Raw genomic sequence first — 19,915 nt, forward strand, 5'->3', positions numbered from 1 at the left:
AGTGAGCCGGCGCGGATGGTGGCGGCGGGGCTTCGGCGCGGTGTGGATGCTCCTCCCTCCCTTTTCCTGTTCCGGAGCCGGTGTCTGCCTGGCTGGTGCCCGGCCTGCGCCGCAGGTGTCCGGCTCCACGGGCTGCGAGGGGGGCTCGTGCAGGTAGGATGGATGCTCCCGCCCCCTTGCTAGGAGAGCGGGTCAGATTGAGGGAGGGAGAGCGATCCTCCCCCTCCCCCCTTACAGCTAGGTGGGGGCTCCCTCTTCCCCAAGTCAGTCCCCCTCCCGCTCCTTTCCCAGGAACCAGTCCCCCCCTCTGTTTCCTTTTCCTTCCCGGCTGGGTGCTTTGCTCAGGATTCTGGGTAGCGTTGGAGCTGGCTAGGCTCGATTCACGTGGTCCTTTCTCCTTTTCACTGGGCCTTTTAGGGTTGAATGGAGGGGGCCCAGAAACCCGGCCAGACCCATGAGCTTCGCCTGGGCCTGGGATTTATGTCAGGATGCCCACCCCCCCCCCCCCTTCCTCCTGTAGAGCTCTGGCTACAGACCTGTGTATTTCCCCCTGCCTTTTGTTTGGTGTGTGCAGCAGCTGAGTTGGGTGATGGCAGGTTTCAGAGTAGCAGCCGTGTTAGTCTGTATTCGCAAAAAGAAAAGGAGTACTTGTGGCACCTTAGAGACTAACAGATTTATTAGAGTGTAAGCTTTCGTGAGCTACAGCTACTTGCATCCGATGAAGTGAGATGTAGCTCATGAAAGCTTATGCTCTAATAAATTTGTTAGTCTCTAAGGTGCCACAATTACTCCTTTTCTTTTTTGGTTGATGGCAAAATCCCAAGTCATCAGAGTTTTGCCTGGCTTCAAGGTTTTTCCCATGCATCTGGTGCATGCCTAAGGGCTTGTCCGCACTAGAAAGTTGTGATGCTTTAACAGTACTGGTACTGTCAAAACTGTATAACTCTAGTGTGGATGCAGTTATATCAGTTATATTATAAAAAGATACTTATGGTGGTACAGCTGTTGTTGTATGGGAAAGGAAATAACTATACTGGTAGACTTAAAGTGGTATAGCCCCACTACTCTGGATGCAGTTATATCGGTATAAAGGTGCTTTAGTTATTCCTGTAGAGGAAAAGGAATATCTCTAGTCACTTTTTATGCAATTAAAAATATCACCCCCCCCAACTGAAATAGCCCCTACCTGGTAAAACAACTTTTAAGTCTAAACAAGGTCTAAATGTGATGCTCTGCTTATACAACCCTGTCATATATCTCAGACTGACTGTCTGATAGCCTCTTGCCACTACCCTTTCTGGCTTCAAGATCAGACATATGGCTCTGTAGGTAGGATGGAGCAAAAATAGAGAGATTACTTTCAGAGGACTTTGCTCAAACAACAGGGTTCTAGATTGCTAGTATGGGGAGTTTGGGTATATCTGTGTCTAGATAGTTAAATAGCTGTCATCACCATAGTATCTGTGGGAAGAAAAGAGAGTTTATTAGAGCTTGTCTACACTACAAAATTAGGTTAACTTAATTTAGGAGTGTGGGGCACTGACAGCCATGAGCCCTGTCTCTGAAGTGACAGCCTGAGCTGTGAGCCCACTGCCTGCTAAGTTGCACAGCATGGAGCCTACCAGCGGTGAAATTGACATTCTTGTCAATTTTAGGGCTGCCTCAGGCTCAGAGTGGCAGTGCAGGGCTCAAAGCTGAAGCCATGAAACTGACAAGAATGTCAATTTCACTGGCAGTAGGTTCCCTGCCCTGAAATTGAGCACCATGCTGGCTCACAGTTGGGTTGTCACCCCAGGGTGGGGGCTCCAGCTGTCAGAGTGAGAAGAATGACAGCCAACAGGCAATGTAAGTAACTACACTGACATAAGCGCTATGCCTTTTGTGGAAGGGGAGTTATTATGTTGGTATAGCAGGCCACTTACTTCGAAGGAAGCAGCATTCTAGTGTAGACACTGACATAATTAGGTTGACCTAAGCTGCCTTAAGTTGACCTAACTCTATAGTGTAGACCAAGCTTGGAGTTTAAATGTGGACCCAAAATGAAGCTAAATGAAAACTGCAGCAGAGGGAACTTTGAAATGACTTGTGCATTCTATATTATTCCATAACTTTTCATTTTCAAATCCATGCTTTGTTATCTGCAAGGTGACTAAATTATGATCGTGAATCTGAGAACATTATTTCCATGAGAGATGTGAGTAGATTGAGGATTGTAATCAGAGACAGTTGACAAATATAGTCCTTCCTTAGAATGTTTATTTCTTTTTATGTGATGATCCCTCAGCAGAAATATATTCAGTGGACTGCTCTAAGGAACTGTTGTACTCTAAGGAATTTGTGCTCTAAATTGTCTAAGGTAAAAGTCCAGCTAGGCCATTATATAAAATTGTAGATGAAAGTCAACAGAAAATTAAAGACAGGCTGGATTAGTCCAAACAGAAAGATCTATTGCAGAGGTCCCCAAACTGTGAGGTGTGCCCCCCAGGGGGGTGCGGAGGAACATTCAGGGGTACATTGCAGGGCGCAAGCTAGCCTCCATTGGGGGCAGGGAGGGAGCGAGCGCCACCCAGCCCTGCTCTGCTCCCAGCTCTGTTCTGGCCCCGCCTTCAGACGCTGCTCCGCACCCAGCCATGGCCCCTGGCCGCGGCTCCATTCGCAGCCCCGGCCCCACTTTTGGCCTCAGAACTGCACCAGGGTGTGGCCCTGCACCAGGCCCCAGCTCAGGGGGCGGACAGTGGCAGACAGGGGTACGGGGGGATGCAATGCTGGAAAGTTTGGGGACCACTGGTTTATTGATATCACCCAAGTATTGTGTTAAGATCATGATTGGTAAACAGGAAAAGTGTGAGACTGGAAAGTAGGCCTAATTGGTAAACAAAATAATGAGGGAATGAACTATTCTGCACATAACCCCTTTTGGGGGTCCTTTAAAAATGCGATTTTTGCTGGGGAGGTCATGACATGAGGTGGAAGCACATGGACTGGAAGGAATAAAAATACCATCCTGGCTACCAGGCTCACTGTCTCCAGAGACCCTGGGATCCACCACAACATCACTGGACCTTTGTTGTCCTGCTCCTGAAAGATGCTAGGATCAGATTGGGCCAGAGAGAGGGACCCAGTGACTTCACCACCTCTGCCATCTAAGTTCTGAACGGTACCTGGAATGTCAGACTTGGCTTCCTGCTGACATCATCTCCCTTGTGTCCTTTTCCTTCCCAACCTTCTTGTATTTCTCCTCTTTCCTATCTTTCTCCTTTTGCCGCTGCCTAATAATAATCCTACTTAACTGGCCAAGACTGCATCTTTTACAACGCTGCTGTGAGCCAGGACCAGAGAGGCAGCTAAAAACAGTATCCTAAACAGCCCAACACTGGTACAAATTTGCCAGGTCTCAGAGTGGCAGCTAAGATCATGTGTTGTGCCTGTTTCTCCAAGTAAGAGCCAGAAACAGAAGCTTCATTTTTAATCTTTGCTATTCTTGTGTGTGTGTTTTTAAAGATAGCAGTATCAGACTTTTAACAACAGCAGCTCCAGCTCATCTCAACTAACCTTTTCTCTTTTCCCCAAAAAGGATAGTTATTACCATCATTTATACAACCAGACAGTCTGTCAAACAGGGAGGGGGAAGGGAGGGAGGTTTCCTTATAAAAACTCCCTACCATTAAAGGGAATATGGAATACTGTTAAAATGAAAGCAGTACTTAATGTTTCATATGTCTCATGCTTTACATGTTTTTTCCTTCTTTTTCTGTATCTTTAATAAAAGCTTATAAAGTTTTTTTTGATGGTGGTTGTTGCCACAGAACTAGGCTTGCTGAGGGCTGTGTGCTCTAAACCCCAAACCATGTTTAATTGTTGTGCAGTGATAGGGTCTCATTAATACCATTGGCTCTCTGGGCCTATTTATTCCATTGAAATTAACAAGGAATGTGATTATGCCTTGGTTATCCCTGAATTTGGCTGCAAACATGCATCCAATTTGTAGAGCATCTGGTTAGGTAAATGGCAAGTGGGGGAGTTAATGCTTACTTTTAAAATCATTGCATGTTTTATTTGTTTCTTCATCCTTCATGGGTTGCTTGTTTTCTTAGATTATGAGTTCTTTGGATGAAAGGATTGTGTATGTTTGGTAATTGCCAGGTGTATTGTGGACACCGACATAGCCCCAATAATAATAATAATTAATAAATGAAGTATTGCACCTCAATCATGTTAAATAACAGGGCTGAAGCTCTGGACAAATCAAGGCTTCAGCCTGGTTTCTCAGTTAGGTCTGATCAAGCCTTCACCTGATTGTGAAATGTCGATACGGTCCAGAGTACCTTGCGGACTGGCACCACCAATTAGATTAGAAGACAAGAAGGTTGGAAGCAGGTTCCCAAATATGGTTATATTTGTAAGGTAGACAAAGCCTTTATGATTCAAGGAAGACTTTATATCTTTGACACAAGTCGTTTAGTTTTTATATGCTCCGTTATATGAAATTACCCCAATTATATTTTAAGATGCTGGTGGGTGGTGGTCAATGTTTTGTCTGTGTTTTAGAGGAATACTGTCAAGTTGAACATCACGTTTAACCCCTTCCCCCCCATAAACCTCCTTATGTTACCCCTTAGAATATCAAGATTGAAATAATTTTAAATATTGAATTTATTTGTACGATTTATGTATTTCACTTTTTCCTTTTTTCTCACATTGAACAATGGTGTTTGACTAGTCACTTTCACTATCTGGTTCTCATATATTAATACAATTCTGCAAATTTTGCTTGCAACCACCGCAGGGGGGGAAATCTTTATGATCTAAGGCACTCACTGATTCTGCAAAAGACTTATGCACGTGCTTAACTTCATACACTGTGAGTAGTCCCATTGACTTGAATGGGATTGCCTACAGTGTATAAAGTTTAGTATATTACAGTATAAACCTTTTCAGGAGTGGGGCCAAAATAGGGAGCATAAACTGCCATTGTCTCTGCATTTGACTGATAATAGGGTAGGTAGGATTTGATATAATAGGAAAAGTTGGTGAAACCCTTATGCTCAAGGTTTAAAATTGTATGAGAGGCCACCTCTCGTGCACCTTTATAGGATGGCTGTTGAAGAAGTCGAAATTCATGGATTCTGTGATTTTGTTTTTTTTAATAAGAGTTAATTAATTTTGGTGTTTGAAGGCTCTGCATCGTAGTGGCTGGTAAATGGATATATGAACAGGTGTATGAATGATCTGGTAAACATTTGTCAAACTTTGGCCCTGCTCAGGCAGTGTACTAGCAGACCATATTACTGGATTAGGGATTTAGGAGAGTTTTTTATGGAAATAATAACTAATATGCAGCTATTGGAATGCAGAGGATCAGTGAGAGCCAGTGACAGATTGCTCCTGTCTCCATTGAGAGGAATGACAAAACTGTTGATTTCAGTGGTTCAGGATTGGGCCCATACCACCTGATACAAATTTGTTTTTAGATCCACCATTGGGTATTGTTTGATTTACTGATGTACAGTTTTCTAATTGACACCTGAGGACGCCAGGCTATATATAAAGAGAGCAGACTCTTGTAGACAACATCTGCTGTCCAGCTCTTGGAAGAGATTGTTTTGCCCTTGAGTTGAACAGAACTGGGTACAAGCAGCAACGGGTGCCTTGACATTTCAATTGGGGCTGGAACTTGATATTCAAGAAGTTATCTTTGTTACAGAATGAGACTTAAAAAGGGTGGCAAACAATTAGCTCTCAACCACCCCACCCCTGAGACTCATGTGGCATTATATATTTTATCTCTCCTTTTCCTTTGAAAGGTGAAAGATGTCTTTCCATTCTGGACGAGGATGCCCACGGGGTCGAGGAGGACCTGGAGTAAGAACGTCAACACAAACCTTCAGACCTCAGAACCTGAGACAGCTTCACCCTCAGCAGCCTTCAGTGCAGTACCAATATGACCAACAAGTAGCTCCTCCGACTACCTACTCAAGCCCTCCAGCCACAGGCTATGTGCCTCCTAGACCAGATTTTATACCGTATCCGTCCCTGGTACCTCCTTCAACTCAGAGTCCAATCAGCCAGTGTCCCATGAGGCCACCTTTTCCAAACCATCAAGTAAGGCAGAGTTTTCCAGTCCCTCCTTGTTTCCCTCCTGCTCCTCCACCAGTCCCAAATCCCAGTAATTCCCCAGTACCAGGGGCCCCTACTGGACAAAACACTTTTCCCTATATGATGCCACCTCCTGCAATGCCTCATCCTCCACCACCACCGGTGATGCCGCAGCAAGTTAATTATCAACCTGTCTACTCTACGGGCTATTCGCAGCAGTCTTTCCCACCTCCTAATTTTAATAGTTATCAACAGAACTCAAACTCCTTTCAGAGCAGCAGCAGCAGCAGTCATTTTCGGCACACAAGCCAATATCAGGTAGAAAAGGCCCAAAGTGAACGAAGGTCTCCAGAGAGGAGTAAGCACTACGATGAGCACCGGCACCGCGAACATAGTCACATGCACGGGGACAGACACCGGCCCAGTAACCATGGGGATCGGCGGGGGGATCGAGGCAGGAGTCCTGACAGGAGAAGGCAAGAAAGCAGTCGGCACAGGTCAGATTATGACAGAGGAAGGACTCCACCTCGCCACAGAAGTTATGAACGAAGCAGGTAAATCAATGATCTGTGAATTTAAGGGGGGCTCAAACTGTTGCCTGGAGTGGGAGAATGTTTTGGTTTGGGAATAGCACTTTATTGCCGACGCAGGCAGAGATTACTTCTTAGAGTCACCAACAGCTCTGCTCCAGCACCCAGCTGTTGTGGTGTGCTGGGCTCGCACACACAAGCTCTGATCCACTTGGATTTTCTTTAGCTGCTCCAGGTCCTCGTGCAGTTTGTTGTCCTGCCCGTTGACCAGCACCTGGCTATATTTGCTGTACTTAATGTCCTTCTGCCTGTTGAAGAATCATTCAGGGCTCTTGTACTGTTGAGGTTCTGCATGATGGTGATGACGTGCACTTCATCCTCCATCAGTTCTCCAGATCTCTTGGTCAGGTCAATATCTGCTTTTCTCTGCACCATGTGAGCACAGCACTGGCCCACTCCCTTGGTGGTGGTGATGGTGGTTTTCTACTCCCCGTCGTTGGTGTTGGGCACTCAGTGGATGTGATGGAATTTCTCGGTGATCACGAGAGACATGGTGGCTGGCTACTTCACACTCAGGGAGAGTTTCTACCTGGAGTAGGGGGTGCTCTGTGTTGATTATTAGGAACTTGTGTATAGAGCCAGCATAGGGCTAGGTGCTTTACAGGCTCTTAGGAAGGCAAGGTCCATGCCCCAAGAACTTGGAATCTAAGGCTGCGATCCTGCAAAGAGAACTGTGTATGCCAATCCTTGCTCTCACTTAGAACCTCACTAATATCAATGGGGACAGAATCATTGACTTCATTGGGACTCCTGATGGGCCTTAGGATCTGCCTGTGTGGTTCTGTGCAGGTTCAAGACCCAATTATCCAATATATAAACTCAGGAAGGGGTAGGACAGGACTTAAGGAGTGTGAATGAACAGAGGAGTTACAATTTGTGTTGTCATTTTAGTTCGACTTTCACTGAGCGTCTTTGTGTCTGATGTATGGATTAGATGTCTAACTTCAGGCATTTATTTTTAAAAATTTGAGATTTTATCTTAAGTTTAACCCTTCTCTGCAATAGCATAGGCTTCTTGAGAGAAGTGTGTTTTATTGAGGAACTTGGCGAAGGAAAGGAGTTTTAAAAAATGGAACAATCATTTAAAAATCTCATGTATCGGTCAAAGAGAGCAAAATGTGATCAACGTTCAAGCATCGTGAAAAGAAAGGGTTATGGAATATAGTGCATGTTGTAGGTGACTTAAGTATTCACTACATAATTCCACAAACTAGATTTCAAATTTAAAAGTTCAGTTTTACTCAAAAAGCAGCTATGTTAAAATGGCAGCTTTTTGCCCATAGATTCACAGATTTTTAAGGCCACAGAAATCTGGTTTCCCTGTATTTTTGGTGTCATATCTGTTCACTTTTTAATGATAAAAATGATTTTTCTGCTTTGATTTGTTTTGATCCACTGCTCACCAACAAATCAGATGGCGTTGGCCTTGCTCTGGAGACCATACACTCTAAATTTAGACAAAACACAACAAGGAAAGATGAAGAAAGGGGGTCAGTGTGCAAAAGGGGTAGATAGTATGTGTTAAATTTCTTTGGCTATGCGTACTTCATAAGGTTACAAGACTTTTTTGTGTGCATGTGTATAAAAATATGTGTGTATGTTAATAACTTTGATTCAAATTCCTATTATCCCTGCAGAGCCAACCCAGCTATGATAGCAGACATCTATCTATTCCTCCTTGTGCATCAACATGATTATTTACTAACTTTCAGTCAGTTACGTCTGTACAATCTGACTGACAGCAGTGAGTTAACATCTGTGTCACTGATGGCCAAATTGGGCCTGCAAGAACTTTTTTCCTGATGGTGATGTGTGAGGAGGAAGGAGCCCAGGCTGAGCTTACAGGAGTAGCAGTTGAGGGGAAATATATTTTTATTCATAAATGGAGTACATTTGATGTGGAAATCATTGAGAAACAATAACCATGGAATCCCATGATTTAAATTTTACAGCTATTTAGCTAAACTTCAGCCTTTTGACGCCCTGAACCTTGAAATACAATCTCCAAACTTGCCCTGGGAAGCCTTAAGATCTCTGGTTTCTTCTAAGAATTGCCCCCAAGAAATTGTTTTTAAATGTTGTAACAACTGTGGCTTAGATATAGGTTGTATAATGGCAACCACAATGTTGGAATTGTGACAATAACTGGTTCGTGGTTGGGGATGGTCTGAGAAGTATCAGTGTAAACCGCATTGCTCAGTACAACAGAAAACAACTGCAGGAGCTTTCTTTTGGATCTGATTTTTTTTTACTTCAACTGAACATTTCTTTAAAAAAACATCTTGGAGAAACAAAATAATATTTTAGAATTCTAAGTTGTCATGCAGATACAGTGCTTGTAAAAAGTGCCAGTTTATGCTAGTGAGTGAAGGCCACTAGCTACAGAACATCGGGAGTGGTGGTGTTTAGGGCTGCTTGTGCTTGTAGATTTACTCATGTATAAGTGTTCACAGGATGGGGGTCATCGTCATTAGGCTGTGGAGACATCTCTTTTTTTTTGGTTGGCTATCTTAGTTTATTTTTATGCACTTCTGAGGTGGCTATGAAGGTCAGAGGGCTTGTATGTGAAATGTATTTGAATTATTGCTGTGATTCTGAAGTTATTGTGTGTTGAATAGTTTCTTGCTCAGTCTCTAAGTGAAAGAGAATGGTAGCAGATGGAGTAAGCAGGCCTTCCATTTATAACAGAAGAATGACAGGCAGAATGGGAGTGACTCTGATGGTATACTATATCGGCTGTCTATACTGAGTATAAATTAATAGGATATTAAGATAGCTGTTCTTATGATGAAAGCAGGGAAGGTGGAGGGGACTGTCTGTCATAAATTTCTTGAGGAATAGATTGTCACCACAAAGCTTCCAGGTTTTGTGGAATCTAACCGTTGGAACCCACAACTTACAACAGTGCTGACAATTGACTTAAAACTGGTTCCATGCTGTTTCAGGAACAGTGTTTACAAAATTCAGGATTTCCTGTTTAACCTGTTTATTTTAAATTCTTAAAGGGAACGGGAGAGGGAAAGACATAGGCATCGTGATAGCCGAAGATCGCCATCTTCAGAGAGGTCCTACAGAAAAGATTACAAAAGAACAGGGAGGTAAGATGGGATATTTGATCTTGAAGCTCTTATCAGGCTGTTCATGTGTACGTGTACATATATCTGCCTCAGGACGGGCAAGATTCAGTCCTGGCCTGGTAACAGCTTTTCTTTATATGAAAATGTCATGACTTTAAAGTTTGATATCTTGAGGCCCTACAAAGCTAGAAACAGGAAAACTATACCAATGGACTGTGGACTTCCCTGCTGCACAGTGGAAGCTCCTTAGCACCAAGTGCTAGCCTATAAGGTACCCAGATCACCGAATTTAAAATCATGACATCGTTCTGTGTAGGATAACTGTTTTAGGTCATTTTAGAGGTCTTTATGGCTTTGTCTGAGCTCTATATCGCTGGCCTCATGATAGCTTTATTGGTTTTATGGGTGGAGGGATACAAAAAATAGTCCCAATATTTTTTTGAAAACTTCCTAAAACACTACCAATAAAGTTTTCACGTATTACACAGAGTGAATAGGGAATATATGATAATCTGATGTGGTGGAAAAGGGTTCTGTCTATGTGAATAATATGACCATTCCATACTCATGCTGATAAATTTTGATGCCAGTCTTCCCTTCTTTTAAAAAAACAAAAATGTTTACTTTTTCAGAGTATGGCTGATTTGCTTCAAACCTTTAAAACAAAACTAAAACAAAAAAACCCCTCCAAATCTCATTCAATGTGAAAATAAGCATTTTAGGCTAAAATGAGGTTTTTTTGAGAGTTACAATGTGGTCAAAAATAGGCCTTAAAATTCTAAAGAGCTTTCAGTCTTAATTCCAGAGGTTGCTGCTAAGTGACTCCATATATTAGATTTGTACCAAAAGCTAATATTTACTGTTGAAAGTTAATCCCATAAAATAAGGAAATACCAAGTGAACTCTGCTACAAGTCATATGGCAAAATGACCTATTGATTTGAAGTAAACTATTCATTTTGTATTATAACTATATCAATATTAAAAAAAAAAAACAATTTGTGATTGCTTTTCTTTCTTTGCTCACATTGAAGCCGATCCCCCAGCCGGGAGAGAAAGAGACCTCGATGGGAGGAGGAGAGAGAGAGGTGGTCAGAGAATCAGAGTGCCAGTAAAGAGAAGAATTACACCGCTATTAAAGACAAAGAGCCAGAGGAGATCATTTCTGAAAAAAATGAAGAGGAAGAGGAAGAATTGCTCAAGCCTGTATGGGTTCGTTGTACCCATTCAGAAAGTTACTATTCAAATGACCCTATGGATCAAGTGGTACGTCTGTGAAGATCCCTCAGTTACTATGTACTGTCCTTCTATACAGTGATTACTACAAGCATTTTAACAGCTTTACATTTTTGTTTTATCCAGTGCTTAATGCTCCCCAATTTTCTTTTCCCTCCAGTTTTCTTTTCATCACCCGTCCGATATTTGTATTTCGGTAATGTAGTCCGCAGATGCAGATATCCGCATACCATGTTTGCGGATAGCGGATGGATGCAGATCCAGATATTATATCTAGAGGCCTGCAAATCTGTGGATATCTGTGGACCATGTTTGTAGATCACGGATCAGATGCAGATTTTGTATCTGCACAGGGCTCTACCAATAATGACAGTGTACAATTGAATGCAGTTCTCTATCATCAGGGTCAGCTGGTGAAAGGATGCCTTTACATATGTCCTAGTGATTTTATACAAAGTTCCCATGCTACACTGGACCATTTCTAGGAAATGTTTTTTGTCTTGTTGATTTTTTCATTTGTTCATTCTGGAATGATGAAACCACACCATATTTTAAGACATTAATATTGCAAAGCCTCTGTTGCAGGGCAAGTGAACCGTGTCAGGGGAACTGTTCTGGATGCAGGGCAGGATGGCCTAATAGTCGAAGTCGATGGGGCTGCCTTTTGGTGCAGGCCAGGGCGGTATGGCCTCGGAGCTGAAGTCAATAGGACTGCTTATCTAAGTGAGGCAGTATGGCCTGGTGGCCAGGCAGGGGGTGGCTTACCACCCAGGGGTGGGTTGGTGTTGGGTTAGGGAGACCCAGGCCCTCCCTATTTCACCAGCCCAGGGCCCTATCAGCAGCGAGTGTATTCACCACTGAGTCAGTGGAGATCCGTTCAAAACACACTGGCTCTGTTCCCGGTTCCACAACCAGATCAATGTCTAGTTCCCCTGGGCTACTTCCTACCCTGTCTTCCTATGCTGTAGTCCATAGGTCCTCTGGATCTCTAGGGTCATTGGCCGGCAAAATTCCTGCGACTCCTTTCCCTAGTGGGCTTCCATGGATAGCCAGGTCTTTGCCTGGTTCTCAGCGCGTCTGGCCCCTGTGGTCTGAGCTCTGGTAGATCATGAACAGGAGCCTGCAACACACATTCTTTACTCCTGGGGGAATTCTGCACCACTGTGCATACACAGAATTTATGTCCCCTGCAGATTTCTTTGCTTCCTCACAGAAAAATGACGTTCTGATGGGGAAGCAAAGGGAAGCCACAACAGTGGTCATGCGACTCTCCCCAGCAGTGTGCTTTGGGGGCACAGGGCAGCTGGCAAAGAGGTAAATCACTGTGGGGCAGGAGGTGGGACTGGGGAAGACCCGGGTGGTGGCTCCTACCCTGCACCAGGCTCAGCTGCTAGTCCCGGCTGCAGGAAGCTCTGCAAACTCCCACCTCTGTGCAGCCAGTGGCCTGTGCTCCCCAGTGCTATGCTGGAGCCTCCACATTTATTTGACAAATAAAATTTTCAGAATTTTGTAGAATTTTAAAATATTGTATGCAGAATTTTTATTTTTTTGGCACATAATTTTTAATTTTTTTGGTGCAGAATGCCCTCAGGAGTAGTCCTCAGTGGTCAGCCCAGACTGAGCTGGGCTGCTCCCTATTATACTGTGGTCCCAGTTGGGGCATGCCCAGCAGGGGCAAGGGGGCATGTCTTCTACAGCCCACAGTATGGGGTTAAGCCCTTCCTGTCCAGTGCGGGGAAGGTACACCCCACTCACAGCCTCCTTTAATTTTCTGTTTGTTTTTGTTTTTGGTTTGTTGTCATTATCAGGGGGACTCCACGGTGGTTGGAACAAGTCGGCTCCGAGATTTGTATGAAAGGTTCGAGGAGGAGTTAGGAAAGCGACAAGCAAAAGCCAAAGCAGCCCGGCCACCATGGGAGCCACCAAAGACCAAACTCGATGAGGATTTAGGTAAATGCCACGTTGGCGAAGACCTGAAACCGAGTAATGAACAGTGACTACATTCTTTATATCCGTTTGTGTGTTCTTTTGTATGAATATATGCTGGGTGGTGGTTTCAAAAGCGCTCAGCATCAGCGTAACTGTCCTCCCATTGAAATCAGTGCGAGTCTTACCATTGCCTTCGGTGGGAGTGGAATTAGGTCAACACTGAGTGCTTTTGAAAATCTCACCCTTTGTGTATTAGGCATTATCTTTAAAGTGTCAAAATGCAGGCTGTTGTGGCAGCTGAAAATAAGATTATTGCTAAAGTACAATTGAAAGATGATTGAAGAAGTGGCCATATGCATTTTAAACATATACTGTTTTACTGTGGCTCTCTATTGAACATGAAGTAAAAAACTTGCTAATTAGCACGTCGTTAATCTGCATTAAATATTGTTGGTCACTCCCCAGCTCCGGGCAAAGATTTAGTAGCAGAATGCTATAATTAGTCTCCTAATGCTCTGAAGTCAATTCTTTTTGTAAAAAAATATATTTGCTCTTTGTCTTTCTCTCACCCAATAACATGTTAGGCAAATCACAAATCAAATGCGACCTGGTCTCTGCTCTGAAGAGCTCACAGTCTAATTTTAAGAACGATACAATGTGATGCTCTCTCAAACCGGTAGAAAGGAAAGACAAGGGGAACAATCATAAATTCACATGGTGGCTAAGGTTGGTTATGGTCCTGATCCTATGTGATGGTGAGAGTTGCTGCACTCCCATTGTGGATCAGGGTCTCGCTGCACATCTTGATGGTTTCATTATATTCAGAAGTACTGGGTTTCGAAATGCATTTTTACTTGCATAGTGATGGTTCGTAGGCTGAGAATTTTGTATATTTGCTAAAATATTAAATGTCATAACTAGAACTTAAATGATAAAGGTAAAGATAAATGAGCCCAAGTACATACTTGTGGTGTTATCATTTTTGCATTTATTTACTTGGGACCCTGTCCTCCTCCCCTTGCAGTTTTTGCATTTACTTCAGTGGGAGCACTGTTGGGCCCTTGCTTATTATTTATCAAACTTCAGTGAGTCACATGTCTCTCAGTTCTTGGTGTTAATTCGTGACGTTCACTAATATCAAGGTAATTTGAGGTTAAGTTTTTTATTCAAGTTTTACATCTATGATCTAACACCTGAGATGCTCAAAACTAAGCCTAGTCATGTATGTATCTTTATTTTTTCATCTTATTTTGCCATAAATGTAGTGTAATATAATCAATGAGATATTAGCAAAGTAAAATGACAACCCAGAGGGAGACGGAAATAGATAATACATTTTTTAAATTAAAAATATGTAAGTATTCTAAACATAGTAAATGTACTTTTTGGTCTGTGCCGTATATACAGGGTGAAATTCACCCGAGAGTGGAGGGCCCATTGAAAAGCCTGCACACCTTTAGCCCCTGTGGGAGAACAGTTTCATGCAGAGGAGTCTGCCTTCCCTGGGCACCATGGATGGTGCTGTTGCCAGTGAGGAGGGGGACAGGCTACTAAATTCATCCTTCTTGTATGCAGTCAGTTGCCTAGTGGGCACAGAAAGGCTCTCATCACTTTTTCAGTCTGCAGCCTGAATAAATTAGCCTTGCAGCCATGGGGGTTAAATGTTTGCACTCTCTCGTGGTGTCAGCATGAACCTTACCCACAGCCTGATTCATACGTAGGCTTGGCAGAATTAAGTTTTTATTCTTTTACTATTTTGATGGCTCATATTGATGTTTGTTTTTAAGCATTTTTTGACATTTTTATCCATTTAATTTTTTCACACTTGCACAAAACTATGGGTCTTAAGCATTAATTTTTATTTTTAGTGATTTAAATTTTTACAGTTGTGGAAAATAATGGGAGAGGACAGATAATTATTTATTGACTGTAGATGTTGAGCTTCAAAATGTTAAAGCTTTGTAGCCATCAAAGCACAAATTGTCAATGTCACATGTCAAAATATATTACCTTAAATCAAACTCTGATAAGTCCTCATGCAGCATTTTTCTTCCCTTGCCTATTGGTAAATTTTGATTATTATAAATAGAAATATTTTTTGTCGATTTGTATGTGCATGGTGAAATCAATATTTACCAACATTTACAGATAAAAGTCTAATCCTTTAAAGCCTACTTATATGGGGTTTGGCAGGAGGTGTTAAATTTCCACTACAGAAAACGGCTCCCCTCTGCTTCGGTTACTGCATATAATGTCATTTTGGGGGGGAAACATCTCCTTCAGAGAACTAGAGCAAAAAGAAGGAAAAAGTAAGAGTCCTGTAATAGTCCTAGAAATTTCAGAGGAATTAAGTTTAGCTTTCCCTTCAGGCAAGGTTTATTTATTTTTATTTTTTTTAAGTGACTAAGGTACTTTCTGATAAACTCCTAAACAATCTCCAGCTTGTGAAAAGCTAATTCCGTTCCATGAAATGCTAGAGCTCTTCATGGACAGCTTGAATTCTGAACTATTCTGTAGTCTCCAGTTTGCCAATTTAACCGTACAGGTCCTGGAACATTGCTTTTTTGCATACACCCTTTTCAGAGTGTGAAAAAACAGGAAATTGGTTAATGGTTATCTACAAAAATAATTAAATAATCTTGGTTACAAACACAAATATGTGCAATGCTATTACCATAACTCATGTCAACCTGAAACAACTTTAAAAAAAACAAGCTCTCTTTCGTTGATCCTCAGTGTGCATGGTCATGAATGTAGATGCAATGTACATGTTTTTTTGTCTTGGTTTTTTTAGATTTTACTTGTGTGGATTATAAATTCATAGTCCTCTTCCTTGCAGTCTTTTAGCTTCAAACAATTGTGTTTGGGAGCATAGTAATTGCTCTTCTGAAATTGAATAATGGTCAACTGGTCAGATCATTCCACTCGTGTGTGCAAACAAATTCAGTTAATGCAACTTTCAATAACCTTAGTATTTGCTGTCACTCTTTAAATTAAAACTCAATTGCTGTCCTAGGATTCATAAGAGCCACTCTGAATTTTGTATAAGTCTTTGATAATTTCAAGATCTATATGATGTTTGCTTGGATATTAGAAAATTCTTTGCTGTTTTGGAAAAGAATGAATGGAGGTTCTTTTCAACTAACCTTATTTTTACTTTTGAACCAGAGAGCTCCAGTGAGTCCGACTGTGACTCGGATGACAATAGCACCTGTTCTAGCAGTTCAGATTCTGAAGTGTTTGACGTTATTGCGGAAATTAAGCGTAAAAAAGCTCACCCTGATCGTCTTCATGAGGAGCTCTGGTACAATGACCCCGGACAGGTATTGTGTGCAAAACATTCACTGTGTATCTAAAAGGTTTGTTCTGGGAGCCATACAAATCTACAGCTCAGATTTGTTACAGAATATACTAGATGACAGCTGTTGTCTCCTGTCCAAATTGAATTTTTTTTCATCCTTTCTAGATTATATTTTATTGTTGTTCAGTGCACGTCGCTTTCAATCTCAGGAGTTCAGTTAAAACCCTTGAACCCTGGAGATTCTTCACCCTGAATCATATTTGACTGTATCTGTAAACTCTGCATTGCCAGTAATGTAATGGTTCAATCTATTCTGTTAGCCTAGCAGTAGAGACAAAGATAAATGCTGGGATGAGGGAGAGAGAGCTTGTAGATCTGCTTTACAAATGATTCACCTAAAAGGTCTTACTGTATAATGATAAATAATTTCTTAAATTTGCTGTTAATGCTTCTAATTTCTTGTCTAATGGTTCTGCTGTAATTGCATGCAGATTATAGTCCTCGTTAAATGTTATTGGTGAGCTCATGAAATGTTGTTTGAATATATATGTTACACAGAGATCAGGCAGTGCTTTGCAAATTTGCCATCTCCATCTTTCTTTTTTAACTCTTTTATGGTCCCTTCTAACTCTTTGTCAAATGGCACCCCCAGTAAACCTGTTTTTCTGGCATTTTATTGGAGGCATGAAACTAGAAGGCCACAAATTATAATGGCAAAAGATATTGCAATGCACGTTGCTGCTGTGATAATTCAAAGGTCTGTCAACGCTTCCATTACGAGCTCTTATTTATGCTCCTAGGGTTTAAAAAAAAAAAAAAACTCCCCCACAACCCAAAATTATAAAACTATTGAGATATTTAACTTTGAAAATTGCGTTGTATGAGTTGTGTTTGAAAAGCCAAGTTTTTCAAACAAATATAATAGAATCCTCAGTATAAAATGTTTGCCAAATAGAGAGAGGTGAAGGGCCACGAAGTGAACAGTATCAGAAATGCCTGGTTATTTCCACGAATTTACCTTGAGTTGCTTCTTCTTCCTAAGGGACATCTGAAAAAAGTTCCAAAAAAGTCATTATGGCCTTGCCAATGGCATACTTTTTGTATCTGATTTTTATTCAGTACAGAACAATTTTATTTTGAGTAATGTGCTTTCCCATAATTTTGTTTAGTATTCGGATGCAAAAGTGATAGGCTTATAAATGCCGTAGGTAGATATCCGAAAATATTTACAGACCTTCACTCCCACAAAACAGGAATGAACGTCAAGCATGTCTTGCAAAAAAACCCCAAACCAAGCCAACAAAAAAACCCGACAGCCTAATTTTTGTGTAAACCACTCTCCCTTCTTGCCTGTCATCTATCCCTAATTCATGCCGTGTTGTATCTAACATACGTTGCAAGTGCCTTTGGGCCTTACTGGTGACCTAGCTTCTGTGTAAATCCCGATGCACACACCTAAGGTGTTATATTCAAATACTATTTAACAATAAGAGTAAATGCCAAGATTTTCAAAAGCCGCTAGTGATTTTGAGACACCTTGGAGGGCCCTGATTTTCATGAAGTGTTGAACTAATTGAGTATTTATTGTATTATTTATCTCTCTCGTCTCTGATACGTAAGATATACAGGCAAGTGAGAAAATGTGCTTTCAGCTTAGACTTGACATGAGAATATTTTGCTAATGTTTATTTAGCACATTTGTTCTTGAAGTTCCAAAGTATGTGACAAACTGTATAAGAGCAAAATACCACACCACTCTGATATTAAGGATGCACAGTTAAACACCCAAAGGTGAGGAAATGCGCACTACATCTTAAGCCCCCTTGCATGTATGTGTTATGATAGAATCTTTGAGGAAAACACTGTCAGCCAAAAAGTCAATAGATTAACCTTCAAACTGGGCTGCCTTTTTTCCCCCTCCAGGCCATATGGAGTCCATTCCCACTGTGCATTTTTGGTTCCCTGTCACTGAGACACCCTAGCCTTCTCTCTGTTGGCTGAGGATGTCCCCCCCACCACGGAGCTCTGTTGGGACCTGCAGACTGCTTCTAAAGGTAAGGGGAGTCCCATGGTGGGTTTTTATACACAACTGCAGTTTTTTGAAGTTTTAAAAATATATTTATACCTTACCAGGTATAAGATGTAATCATTAAAACTTTACAAAACTGTAAAGGGGTGGAAAAAAGAGGGGACTTAATTTACTTCTGTAGGTTGGCTCCGGTCTCTACCGGGGGTTCTGTGGTGGGTGTGACGTCACAGTCAGAAAGCACGCTAGGGTGTTGCACTAACTGGAACTGCCAGTCTGCAGTGGGCCCAGACTTCACAGGGCTTGGAGGTAAAAAGAAGGTAAGATTCAATTTTATATTGTATGTAATGCCCCTTGTGACAGAGCTATTTGGTATATTCATCCCATAATTGAGAAATGGTCATATTTTTTAAAAAAATCTATATTTTTTTTCAAAAAATCTATGTTCAGGTGACTTTTGAAGTACTCCAGTTATATCTCTAAAGTACCAAATAAGACCCCCAAACCTACAAACTTTTACACTTGCTTAATTTTGCATACATGGGGTGAAATCCTGGCCCCATTGTAGTCAAATTCCATAAGACCCGGAGTTCACCAACTAAATTCAGTAGAACTACTTGTGTGTAAAATAAAGCCCAAGAATATATAAAGTGCAGAATTATGGCCTAATATTGGCTGCAAGTAGCAGGTTGTTCTAATAAATAAGAAATGGAAAGGCTATACCTTACATGTGATACTGCTGTGGTGTCATTCTGCTAAAGTTGTTGTCCCTGCTTATGCTGCACAAAAAACAATGACAGTCTAATGCTGTTGTGCAGTTTCCTTGGTTTCCTATACAATTTGCCGCTTAAGTGGATGTCCTAAAACCAATAAATCTTGCAAGTATGACAGGCTCTTTGAAGCATCAGCATTCATGATGTTAAAACCAAAAAAACTTTTCCAGACATCGTCTTTTGTCTTTTTTCAATAAAAGCAGAATCCTATTATGTTTTTGACAGATGAATGATGGGCCACTGTGCAAATGCAGTGCTAAAGCCAGACGAACAGGAATAAGACACAGCATTTATCCTGGTGAAGAGGTAACTAGTTTTGAATATTGCACTTATAAATGCCATATTGTCAGCAGTAGGCAGGTACTTGTTTTGCTCTGACATAAATTGGAGGAAGTTATTGTTTTAGAGTAAACAATGGTGTCATATTAAATCAGTCCGATTTCTTACCGGTTGTGTAATTTCACATTTAGGATGTGCTAGCTGTAATAAAATTCCATATGAAAACTAGGGAAAATAGTTGCTGAACCTATGCACTCGCCAATTTCTTTTCAAAGTTTCTGAAACATGCAACTAAATTAATAACAAAAAAGCATGAACTACCACTGAGTCACAGATATCCAGGAGATGCACAAGTTATGTTTCTGCTGAGTCTTCCCTACAGAGGAGGTGTAAAGGGAAAGTGAATAAATTAGTAACTTTCTTGCTGATAGTAGCAAGACGTGCAATTGCCTGAACATGGAAACATGTCTCCACTAGAAACTGCTAGACGATGTGTTAAGTTTTGACACTTTTTTGATCGGAAAAAAATTACACACAAATGCTACTTTTCTTATGATATAGCAACCTTCCTGTGGAAAAAAATGTTGCTGAAGTCTCACTATTTTTATG

At 41.5% G+C, this 19,915-nt stretch overlaps 1 protein-coding gene across 5 annotated transcripts in view; it reads left to right on the top strand.

The window, feature by feature from the left end:
- The first annotated feature begins 16 nt into the window (after positions 1-16).
- The window catches only part of DROSHA (drosha ribonuclease III), a 104,707-nt gene continuing 84,808 nt past the window's right edge, over positions 17-19,915 (top strand). For 3 of the 5 annotated variants that reach the window (XR_005224429.2, XM_027829014.3, XM_043540219.1), the window contains exons 1-7: positions 17-153; positions 5,805-6,650; positions 9,692-9,784; positions 10,797-11,028; positions 12,807-12,981; positions 16,096-16,250; positions 19,253-19,333. Coding sequence is in view for 4 of the 5 variants with exons in the window: in XM_027829014.3 (XP_027684815.2) it covers positions 5,812-6,650; positions 9,692-9,784; positions 10,797-11,028; positions 12,807-12,981; positions 16,096-16,250; positions 19,253-19,333 (1,575 nt within the window). In the remaining variant the exon portion in view is untranslated. The remainder of the gene's footprint in view (positions 154-5,804; positions 6,651-9,691; positions 9,785-10,796; positions 11,029-12,806; positions 12,982-16,095; positions 16,251-19,252; positions 19,334-19,915) is intronic. The other 2 variants (XM_007066715.4, XM_043540220.1) reach the window with 1 other exon arrangement.

This window comes from Chelonia mydas, chromosome 2 (assembly GCF_015237465.2).
Source record: "Chelonia mydas isolate rCheMyd1 chromosome 2, rCheMyd1.pri.v2, whole genome shotgun sequence".
NCBI classification, from domain to species: Eukaryota; Metazoa; Chordata; order Testudines; family Cheloniidae; genus Chelonia; species Chelonia mydas.